The sequence below is a fragment of the Empidonax traillii genome, unplaced genomic scaffold, assembly GCF_003031625.1.
Source record: "Empidonax traillii isolate 1590-97213 ecotype Southwest subspecies unplaced genomic scaffold, ASM303162v1 scaffold8:size5222938, whole genome shotgun sequence".
NCBI classification, from domain to species: domain Eukaryota; kingdom Metazoa; phylum Chordata; class Aves; order Passeriformes; family Tyrannidae; genus Empidonax; species Empidonax traillii.
In genome coordinates this window covers 2,990,704-3,002,971 of record NW_020955201.1, presented here as the reverse complement: position 1 = coordinate 3,002,971, position 12,268 = coordinate 2,990,704, and the positions used below count along the sequence as shown (strand labels likewise).

General features: G+C 35.8%; 1 protein-coding gene across 7 annotated transcripts in view; it reads left to right on the top strand.

The window, feature by feature from the left end:
• Positions 1-12,268, top strand: part of POLK (DNA polymerase kappa) — a 31,181-nt gene that overhangs the window by 11,979 nt on the left and 6,934 nt on the right. For 5 of the 7 annotated variants that reach the window (XM_027883004.1, XM_027883042.1, XM_027882985.1 and 2 more), the window contains exons 4-10: positions 2,989-3,141; positions 3,516-3,647; positions 5,244-5,397; positions 7,190-7,393; positions 9,039-9,163; positions 9,344-9,510; positions 11,109-11,141. In XM_027883004.1, the coding sequence (XP_027738805.1) occupies positions 2,989-3,141; positions 3,516-3,647; positions 5,244-5,397; positions 7,190-7,393; positions 9,039-9,163; positions 9,344-9,510; positions 11,109-11,141 (968 nt within the window). The remainder of the gene's footprint in view (positions 1-2,988; positions 3,142-3,515; positions 3,648-5,243; positions 5,398-7,189; positions 7,394-9,038; positions 9,164-9,343; positions 9,511-11,108; positions 11,142-12,268) is intronic. The other 2 variants (XM_027883022.1, XM_027883031.1) reach the window with 2 other exon arrangements.

Sequence of the window (12,268 nt, the reverse complement as noted above, 5' to 3'; positions counted from 1 at the left end):
TTTTCATCCATGTTGGTTTTATCCCAGATGTTTATTCTGTAAATAGTTACTATTGTCTTGCTTTTATTGACTCTTCTGCCATACTTTGAAAATTCATGTTTTGTATCATAGGGTAAGAAAGAAGGAGAGGTTACTCTTCAAGTTGTCTAAAAGTCACTGTAAGCAAAATTAAACTTCTAATCACAGTTTGTATTTCTTAGGTTTGTTTTTTGGGTTTGTTTTTTTTTTTTTTATTTTAATCTAGCTTATAAATACATTTTTAAAAGTATCTCTTTTTATCTTAAAAGGATAATTTAAAGAAGGTTTTAAAAACTTACCTCTCAGGAATTACTCCATAACTTTTAAGGAGACGTTTGTAGGTGGCCAGAGTTCTCTGAGTATGTCTGGCTGGGTTTTGTTATGTCATATTGCTTGTATCAGTTTCTTTTGCTGAGGACTTATCTTTTTGTATTTCTGATTAGTTTAGTGTAATTTTGCTTCGTTGTTTAGAGATGGGTGTTAGCTGATCAGTAAGTAGCATGTTAGAAATATACTTGGGGAGGAAAACCAAAAAGAAGTTTGTTATAAATGTGATAAATTGAAATATAGGAGTTGTGTAACTGTTGAGTTACACACTACTAGAGTAGCAATTGACAGTATTATTTGAACAATTTGAATTTGAGAGTAACCCAAAAATTATCTACAAAGTATAACTTAAAATAAGGATGCTTTTGATAATTATAGTGTGACATAAAACTCTGTTGAATTAGTAGCATAATGAAAATAATGTAAATACTCCACTTTTTTTTTTCAGTTGTTTGTTTGAATGGCTTTCCTTCTATGCTTTTAATTTGTCTAAACCAGTTTTCTCAGCCTCAGAGAGCATACTGTGCTCTCCTGTATGGAGTAGCCTCGTTTAAGGCCCCATTCTAGCCTTTCATCCCTCAAATCAAGTTGGAACAAAACAAAGAAAATACTTTGTGAATCATTAATCAGCAATTTAATTAGAGCATTCCAAGCTCACTTGTCTTGGTTCAAGAGTTTTGAGCTTGAAAGATGGTTTTTTTGGATAAGGTTTTTATGGGTTTTTTTATTAGACAGTTCTGTTGACAGAGAAAAAAAAAAAAAGAGAGAGAAACCATCTTCAAGCGACCATGCAAATTGCATGTGAACATTCCTTTCCGGGACCATAAATGCATTGCAGTCAGTCCAGAGACATTTCTATAATGGTACCTTAATATCATGAGTTTGTGTGTGTTCTTGTGTCTGCAAGCAAAGTTAAACTCTGGTTCCTTTTTGCTAATTCCATTTCTTGAGCTCTATTATGCCTATCATTTGATTTTTTTACTAGCAGTAGCAGCTTTTTGTTGTGTAAATCAAGGTTACCATAATCATTAATGTGGTTAGATAATTGTATTTTAATAGCTCATTCTTTTTTTTTCCTGTATTTTCTCTTGCTTATAGAATGATATGTGGTGCTGCCAAAACAGTTATCTTAAATCAGTAGACCTTAAAAATCTCCCGTCAAATAATTCAGTCATACTTTCTCATGACACACACAGTTCATATCTAATTCATAGCTGAACACTATTTCAGGAACAAGCACATGATCTGCATGACTTTTGGTAAAAAAATGCAAGCAAATTAAGCACAATTAAAGTATTTCATAGAGCAGTCTGTGTGCTTGGCCTCTGCCTCACATCCCCATGGAGCTGATAAAGCAGTACTGCTCATAGTCTACTGGTAGAGATCTTTACCATTTGGAGTGAAACAAACTTTGTGTGTAGGCTTTTCTTTAAAAACCGTGTAGTTTTCCTGGCAATCTAGCTTCATATGATATGGATTCCTGTAACAAACTGAGAAATTTTATTGAGCAATTGACAGTAGCTTACTTAGCCATAAGTGAACCTTGATTTTTTTTGAATGAACCTTGTTTGTTTGAGACCTTATTTCTGACAAGACAAGATGGTTGTCTTTCTAGGCCAATTTTTGGAAGTGTAATAGCTTTATTTAGGAGTGTTGGGAATTCTCTAACAGCATATTTTCATTTTTTAAAAATAACTTGTGTCACTAAAACAAAATACTTCAACTAAAGCTGCATATTCAATGGTCTTATGAAGTTTCTGTCTGAGTCATCTACATCATCTGGTTTTCTCCACATGTGGTGTTTTGTTGTTTGTTGGGTGGGCTTTTGTGCTACTTTTGCGTGGATTTAATTTTCTTCACAGTAGCTGGCATGGGCAGTATTTTGGATTTGTATTGAAAACAGTGCTGATGACGATACAGAGATGCTTAGCTATTGCTGAGCAGCACTTGCACACAGCTAAGACCTTTTCTGCTCCTCACCCCAGCCCACCAATGAGGAGACTGGGGGTGCACAAGAATTTGGGAGGGAACATAGCGCAGACAATGTCCCTAACTGACCACAGAGATATTTCAGACCATATGGCATCATGCTTAGCATATAAAGTGGAAGGGGGGAAGAAGGAAGGGGGGACTTTTGCAGTTAAAGCATTTGTCTGCTCAAGTAACTGTTTCATATGATGAAACCTGGTTTTCCTGGAGATAGCTGAACACTGGCCTGCTCATGAGAAGCAGTGAATGAATTGCTTATTTGGATTTGCTTGTGTACATAGCTTTTTGTTTATGTGATAAATTGTCTTTATTTCAATCCATGAGATTTCTCACTTTTACTGTTCTGACTCTCCTTCATTCCACTGTGAGGGTGTGGCTGAATGAACGTGGTTTCCAGCTGGGGCTAGACCACAACAGTTATTCTTTTCATTGAGTTTTGGGGTATTTTCTGTACCAGTTGCTGCAGCAGTATTTTCTCCAGGAGCAAGAAGCTCCCAGAGTTTCTTCCATCAGGAACTTCATGGTTTGGTTTTTTTGATGTTGATTTGGTGGTGATTGCGTTTGTTAGGTCTTTTTCATTAACTATATGCAAGATGTGTATACTGCTGCACTTCTGCCAGATTAGTTTTTCAGTTATTGGTTTCTTCTGTTCAGGTGGACAAACTTGTGGCAGAACTGGAACAGAGCTGTAACCTTAGCAGTACAATTGTACACATTGACATGGATGCCTTCTATGCAGCTGTGGAAATGAGAGACAATCCAGAGCTGAAGGAAAAGCCTATAGCAGTGGGATCAATGAGTATGTTGGTAAGGCCATGTGTTAAACTACAGAAATTGCTTTCATTAATCCTAAGCCTAATAAACTATAACAATAATAACGTAGTATAATGACACTACTGTATAGAAAGTGTGGAAAACCCCCAAAACAGTAGAAAAAACAACTGTTCTTAGACTTGACTGTGTAAGCTAGACTTTATTTTGCAGTAAAAAGTGTACTAATGAAAATTTAAAGTGCCTTAATAGTCTGAAAGGCAGGAGGGGGAAGGGGGAAGTGCATATAAACTCTTAGCCTTGTCAGTCTTTTCTGGTGAAGATACGTGATTAGAATGTGATCCTTTAGTAGTAAACTTTAAGAAGAAATTGATTACTGAACAGTAAACTTATTTATTCTCTCTCTGAAGTCCACTTCAAATTACCATGCTAGAAGATTCGGTGTGCGTGCCGCCATGCCGGGATTTATTGCTAAAAAGCTATGTCCACATCTAACTATAGTACCACTAAACTTTGAAAAATATGGCAAAGTGAGTAAAGAGGTAAGTCTGAAAGTGCTTTCTGACTAAAAGTTGGTTTTAGACTTTATCCATAATGTCAGTTCTAGATAATATGAAAAAGTGATAGTTTAAATAGTAAACTCTTCAGTAACATGGCTTTAAATGTAAGTTAAACAAAACATTGGTGCTTTTGGGCAAGGGGATGAAAGAGCATTGCATTCACCCATCTTGCTGTTTTACTGAAGTTCGTAGCGCTGCTGATAGAGGTTTTGAAAACCTCTGTGTGGTGGTAGCACTTGAACCTTATTATTCTTAAAAGTTCAAAACCGTGGAGCATGATCTAATTGTTATTAAGTTGCAAGTACATAGGAAACATGGAGATAATAATTTCATAAAATGCGTAATTATAAATTTGAATACTAATTACTAGAGAGAGAAAAGCAAAGAACATCAGTGAGTTCTAAATGCAGATTTTTTTTTTTTTTTAAGAAGGGACTTGATATAAAGAGCAGAAGAAATAGGGAAAAAAGAAATCATATTTTGCTTTAATGGAAGTACTTTGCTTAGTGCCAGAGGAAGTAGTTAGGTTACCCAAAAGCCTAGTTTAAAAAAAAAAAAAAAGGAAAAAAGATCTTTTGTATGTTTTAAATCAAACCAGTGCATGACACAAGATAGGTATTTCATTTGTTGTTTGATAGGATAAATTACGAAATGTTTCTTTAATTTCTTAAACCCACCTAAATTACCATGCTAGAAGATTCGGTGTGTATGCAGCCATGCCTGAATTTTTTGCTAAAAAGCTATGTCCATATCTAACTATAGTACCACTACACTTTGATTTGGATTTGTTTTTTTGTCTTGGGATTTGGATTGAAAATATTTAAATATATTTCGTTTTTTCGTTTAAAGTTCAGTAGTGAATCCTATCTTTATTCAGTTTCAGAAAGATGAAGTGCATGTGAACAAATGTTGTGATACCTAAGAATTTGATCCAAACTGATAGGAACACACATGAGGCAGTCAGATTTTCTGCCATGTTTAAAAAAAAAAAAAAAGAGAGAGAGGAGGGAAGGTAGAGCTTTTATTTTAACCATTTATTTTATTATGTTTCCTTCTAGGAAGATACACTTATGATTAAAGATTTCCCAAAATGTTTTGACTGTGGCGTTAACCACTGCTCTAGAATACTGGCTATAACTTTAGTTTTAATGTAATTTAAAACTTAGATGTTTGCAGTTGATGGTGGGGTTTTTTAACCCTTGCATATGTGGTAATCTGACACAGAGTGCAGAAAGGTGCATCAGCTCGTCTGCTTTGCTGAGTTTCAGGTCCCCAGAGGTTTTATTCACATGGTCACTGCAGTGTCTGTGAACCTAGTGACTCTGGAGTCCTTATACACTGATCTTAGTGACCTCTGCAGTACAATACACTGCTCCGAATCTACTTAGTTACTACTAATATCTTGCTACTTGTGAGAAGCACTACTATAATTTTACGGTATGAAGAAATAATTTGTTCTGTAAGTAACTTTATTGGTCATCTTGAAGTTTTGGAGTACATTTGTTCATGTCTTAATTGTGTGTCAAGATCTGCTCTTGTAGCAATGACGCTTTAAACTTTCACTATGTGTTTATCAAGGTTAGAGAAATACTGGCTGAATATGATCCCAACTTTATGCCTATGGGCCTAGATGAAGCCTACCTGAACATAACAGAGCACTTGGAGAAAAGACTGAACTGGCCTGAAGATAGGAGAAGATTCTATCTTAACACAGAAAGCACTACAGGAGTAGGTAAGCAGTGTGGTTGCCTGACACTGAAAGGACAGGTAGCGTCTTTTAGGGATTCGTGGTGGAATGATGATGGCACTAAATTGTAGTTAGCATTTAAGCTTTGTTTTCCTTAACGGGATTTAAATGTTAGCATAGCATGGAATTTATTATTAGAATGGCAAAGGATTTCTATAAAGAGAATCACTGTAGTGCAACGTATAAGTAGCACAATAAAGAATTCATAATACAATACAATCTGGACCTTCTGCAGATCAGGTTGGATCATAGCACGTGGTTTGATATATCAATATAACACTCAATCTAGACTCGAAAATCATATAAAAGAACACAAGTCCCTCCCTCAATCCTTGGAAGAAGCAAATGATGGCAGAAGTGTCCCTGCACACCAGGGGGTCTCAGGTCTCTCTGTCCAGCAGCAGCTCTGGTGCAGGTTCCCCCTCAGGACACGTTGCAGGGGTTTTACAAACAGACAGTGCTCCTGGGGCTGCAAGTGCTTCCTGGCACTGCAGCCACCGGGATCACCCACCGGGATCACCCACAGGGATCACCCACAGGGATCACCCATAGCCCAGGCTGGCCCAGAGCAGGACCTGCCAGCGGGCAAGGGGCGGAGTGATTGGCCTGGTGCCCAGGGACCACGAGGCCAGGAGGGAGAGGAGGAGGATATCTGGTTTGTCTCCATGGGGCACAGGACCTTCCGGGCCTGATAGTGAGGGGAAAGGGCACAAACACGGCTCCAAAGAAGGGCTGCTCGCCTCCCGAAATGGCGTCGGTCACGATGATCATGGTACCAGGAGCTGCGATTGGGGGATGCCGGTCACACATGCACATAACATAAGCTTCAGATAAGCTGCACCCATTGAAGGTGTAAACACTTAAATCCTTGCATATATTCTCCACCTCATATTTTAAGTTTAGAGGTCAACTTCCTCTATTGCTCACCTTTTAATAAAAGGTATACTGCTAATGATTTGGACTTGGAGGATATTTTTTTTTTAACATGAGTAAAAGGTGTAATAGGTGGTGCTGGGTTTTCTAAACGAAATTGTGTGGTGAAATGGTTGATAGATGCACTAACTGGAACGTTTATATTATGACTGTTCAGAAATTATCTGAATAGTCATTAAGAGGATAATAAAGAAAAGTATTAATAAAATAATAATGAACTGGCATGATCTTTACAAAATAAATATCACTGGTGTGTAGTCATATGCTTCTTCATACTTCTTTGACATCTTGTTCCCCTGAAACCCAAACAAGTGCTTGGAATGTGAAACTGTAAAAGTAATGTTTGTAAAGTCAGACAAAGGACTGCTGAATTACTTGTTCTCCTGTGACTGCGGTTGAAAATGAGAAGCTCACCAGGCTGATGGTTCTAGAACCAGATATTCCAGAAACCTAATTTTCTTTGGAGAATATTGAAAAAACTTCTACAAAAGTTTTTCATTTCCACCAGAAAAAGAGAGCATTTGGCCTTCAATCTGATATGAAAGGAAAATAAAGCCAAAATCTTGATGTTTTTTGGCTGCTACAGCAACAGGCCATTAAACCTTTTTGCTTTTCTGGAAGTTAATGTCCAGTCTTCTAGCTAATTCCTCCAATCTCAGCCAAGTTCAAAACATCTTAAAAACAAAGCAGTTATGACTCTCATGTCTTCAAACAAACAAACAAAAAAAGCAATGTCTAAATAAAAATAGAAAGAAATAAATCCACTAATGAACTCTACAACCACTGCAGAAGGAAATCAGGATGTTATATATGGATGTATTAATTGTTTGTGCTTCTGTCTTAGATAAAGATGATATGAATATGTCTGACAAATTTAATGAAAGTGAATGCTCTTCTTCACCGGTGCTGTTTGAAGACAACACATCTCACCTTAAACAAAGAGGTCAATCAGTAGAAAATTCAGTTGTCTTTGGTACTTCTGCAGAGGAAGTTGTGAAGGAAATTCGCTTTAGGATTGAGCAGAAAACTCAGCTGACTGCTAGTGCAGGTATTCAGACACATATGAATAATAATAAATCTTTGTATTTCCAAAATGTCTTCTACTCTAATCTCAGAGGGCATTAATTAAGAATTTAACCTTGCCACAGCATTCTTGTGCTGCAAAGAAATATGCTCTCTTTGCATGTACGTGCTCTCTTCTGCAAAAACTGTGACTTTAAACTGTTTCAAGAGACTTCATAGCTATTAAAGCCACCGCTATTTGTTTTCCTTTTTTCTCTTTTTTTAATCATTGAAACAGTTATCTTTTTGCTTCTTTGTTCTCGAAATACAAGTAAGTAATGTGGAAAAATGACCAGTGCACCCAAGCTGATCTTAGCACAGGTGGTTGTTTATTTCAGTGCCTCATGTAAATTGTTTCTGTGAGCCAGTGGATCACAGTGAAATCTGTCACTGATTGCTAAACTGCTTTTAATTTGAATAGCAGATCCATATTGTTACGTATTTCTGAGTTCTCCACACTCTTTCTTGTTTAAGACAATATCAAAATTCATTAAAGTGTTAGTTTTCAGAGAAGTAAATATGTGTTGAACTTAACAAACTCTTCAGTAGCCTTTTAATATTTACCAGTCAATTTTATGTCTTGACTTCAGGCAATCTACTTCTAAATCTCAAATATTTTGATTATAATCTGCATTAGGTCACTAAAACCAGTGTATGTCCCTAGCCACATAGTTTGGAAGCCATCCTACTGCTATGTGAACCAGGTCAGTGAGGCATCAGGGAATGCTGAGCTTTATGAAGCAGATGCAGAAGGCCAAGGAAATGTGATATGTAAGCGGAGGTAATGAAACGGCTTGTAAGAGGAAGCCGGATGAGTCTTCCGCCCATGTATGGTATCTCACAAATGGTAGACAAATACCAATTTTGTTTACTACAATTTTGTCTTCCTAAGGATAAGTTTGTGTTAAGAAAATAAACGGAGCTTTTATAAGTGCAATCAGGGATCTTAAGCCCAACAATGAAAACCAATTAGAAAGCTAACTGAAAAAATACTCATAATCAATAGTAAGTAGAAGTATTTCTACCATCTTGAATAATGTTTAATCAGTGTGCAAATCAAAAGTTGGACCACTAGGACTCTAGCACAGAGTTATTTAATTTTCTTGTTAAACCAATTCCAGAACTCGTTTGTAAAAACGGATACTTTGATAGAAAAGAGCCATCTCTCCTCATTCCTACCAGTGTCTGTGAAATATATATATTTCTAAGTTACTACTTGCAGTGCTAGCTCACAAAATACTAAAATTTGGTAAATTTTGTGAAAAAAATCTTTTTCTGAAATACAAGGAAGAAAGATCTTCTTCTAAAGAGTTCCTTATAACTGCCATTGGAAGCATTTCCTTTGTCTCACCATAATCATATCATGTTATGTTATCCTGACTATCTTAAAATAGAAAGTAAATTTTATCTGTTATATTTAATCTGCTACATGTTTTTGTGTTCTCTGATGTCCATCTCAAAATTTTTTGCAGAATTGGATCAAGTCTGGTTATCAGTTATTGTCATTCTTTTCCTTATTATAGTCTTTGCCAAATATGTAGGCTACTCCTTTGCTTTTAAATATTGGACCGTTAAAATTAAACTTTGTCTTGTATTTTTTTAAATATGAGGTTTGTTTGTTTGTTTTTAAGGAATAGCACCAAATACAATGTTAGCAAAAATGTGCAGTGATCGTAATAAGCCTAATGGGCAATACAGAATTACTCCTGAGAGACAAGCAGTGCTAGACTTCCTGAAAGATTTGCCCATTAGAAAGGTAAGAGACACCATGAGATTTACTCTGCTGTCATGTATGTTTTTTCTGTTCTGAAAGGAAAATTTCTACTGAAAGGATACAGTTTTCTGGGTAGTCTTCCAAGTTCTTGATTTAAATTGTTCTTGGTAATGGATCTACAAATGGAAAGTTTCCAGTATAACATTACTTACTCTTTTTTAGGTGCCAGGCATAGGAAAAGTAACAGAGAAGATGTTAAAAGCCCTTGGAATTGTGACTTGCTCAGAACTTTACCAGCAGAGGGCACTGCTTTCTCTTCTGTTTTCAGAAGTATCTTGGCGGAATTTCTTGGATATTTCCCTTGGTTTGGGCTCAACACATTTGGAAAAGTATGCTTTGGGGTTTTTTTCCTCCTGTGTTAAAAATTTTCTAAATGTTTCCTTGTGTATGTTGCATAATGTACATTTTATTTTATTGACAAATATAATGGAAATATGGCTAGTTTAACATATTTTTAAAATCTCTTGACATCTGTTGGTGTTATACTTCTGGCTAAGATACAACAACCAAACATGAAAAAGCAAAGGTTTGTACAGCCATGTCTTAATATGAAATCCAAAAACGTCTTGTCAGGGAAATTGTACATAAGTGTATATCAAGAAATCAGGGGAGGATCATTTAGGATAGCCTCATAATTATGAAAATAGCTGAGCAGAACTGAATTGTCCTAAGCAGAGGTGTTCACTCCTGTTTTCTCGATAAAAACAATACACATTCATTGGTGTTTATTATTATCTGATTGTAATAAAAATTGCATTGGTATTTGATCTTCTCTGGTGCTAAAGTGTCATATTTCTAATGAAAGTAAGTGAAGTTTATGTGTCTTCTATGAGGATTACATATATATTGTAGTATCAACATGTGAATTCGGTGGAATAGAACTGAAGATTTTTATATCCTTCTTAATATCTGCTCCTTTAAGGTTCACCCTACTTTAATGACTTTTAGCCTCCTATTGAGGAGAAGTCAGTCTGACTAGTGAATACATCTCTTGAATAATATTTGTAATTTCTAAGCCTGTCCTGGATACAAAGATGGAACACTTGTTCTTTCAAAAAAACCCAGCAAACCGTAGCATTTTGTTGCAAAATAATATATACAGTAAACAGTTTGAAGCCCAGTAATGTGCTAGCACAAATGTTTATGTTGTTAGTTTTCTTTCTGTTCAGAGGTGTGTTGTCTTGTAAAAAACTGTACGGGAAGATTGACTTTGTAAAGGTGACCTGATAAAAGATAAAGCCCAGTTTTCTAAATATTTGTTTCTGTTAATACATAAGCAGACCTTAAATAGTCTTTTAATAGTTGGTGCACTCTTTCCCCTTACTCTTCACCCTAGTTAGGTGTTGTAGTGTCAAAAAAAGACCATTTCAGAAGTAAAGGTTATCATCATACAGGGAACACATTTTCCATGGGTTTAATGTCTAAGAAATTTCAACTTTAACCTGAACAATCATTTAGACAGAAAGCAAACTATTTCCTCAGATAAAAAATACTCAAATATACACGTATGTTCGGGATTTTAATAGCAGAGCTTCACAGTTACAGCAAGGTGAGACAGCATAGGATTTGTAGTTAGTTTTGGTCTTAAATAAGACTCCTGATATAAGAGGTGAGTTGCAGGGTGGAGGCATGGTGGGGGGTTTTTTTGTGTGTTTTTTGTCTGTTTTGGGTTTTTTTTTACAAACTCTTTATTTTTATTGACATCTATTGCTGATCTGTGTCTTTACTTAATCTACAGAAGTTTTTTTTAAATCCCCATTTAGCACTTGTTTAAACTTGATGTACAAGATTTGTAGAAAAAGTTAACGTCCAGACTTTACGGAAGAGGTTGCTGTTAGTTATTGAAGCATAATTGGTTGACTCAGAGTTTATTGAAAATATAATTTCTATGTAAAGTGAGTATAATAAATTGCTTTTCTTTTTAAAGGGATGGAGAAAGAAAAAGTATGAGCACTGAAAGGTATGCCTTTTTAATATTGAGAAAAATTGCATTAATTATGAAAACTACTACATACCGTGTAGCGTATACTTTTATTAGCCATATAATTTCATTATGTATACTTATATGTGTTAAAAACTCACATATACAATAAGCACACTAAATTAGATTCAAGCTTTCATTACTTTATTCCTTTGGCTGTAGAATACTATGGAGACATTTTTGTCAGTGAGTGTGTTTTCTTATCATCCGATTCTGCTAATGCCTTTAAGACATCAAAGTGATCATGAAGCTTTAAGATAGGGTGGAAATATATAAGGGCTTAATTTTTTTTTATATATTGCAGCTGAATGTCAATATCAGTGTAATAGCCTGCAGTCACATGCATTTCCTAACTTCTAGGTTTTTGTTAGTGTAAGGTTCCTTAAAAAGGTGGTGTTTGTTGTTTCCAAAAGTTCATTTTCAAAAAAGGAAGTGCTGCAGGGAGAATCTGTAGAGCACCACGATAATTATCCCTACGCTCATGTGTTGTATTTTCTTAGAAAAGATGATAAGAAAAAATGCTTAGTCCTGTTGAGACTTAATAGTTGTGAGTAGCTGAAGTAAGCCCCATAAGACTTTGGTACCATCACACGTGAGAAATGTATAGCATTAGTCTTGTGCTGGTTTGCAAGCTGATGAGATTGTGGAACTAGTTTATATGGGGGGGAAGAGTCCTGAAATAGCATTCTCTCTATACTGCTCCTTCCAAACCTTGGACTTTTAAAGCTTCCCAATCACTACAACATTGCCAGAATAGCATGAGTTATTCCTTGGATAATGGTGTGGGACCCACAGGGAAATATTCATCCCATTACTTTGGCAGCATGCAAACATTCTTAGGGGAATGTGAATAGTCATAGATGAAGCCTTTCCAATACAATAGAGTAAACCTGAATATAACGTAGAAATGTGAAATCCAGTGCAATTATATGGACTTAACACTCAGAAATATAAAGCCTGACATGAAAAAATGGATCTGTGAGACCTTTCCAAAAGCATTTGCTCTCTGTAATTTTTGCTTCCTATTTCTCTTAAAACCACTACTAACTGAAGGTTTCCTTTCACGTTATTACTAAACAGCAAATGTACAACAAAAAAACCTCACA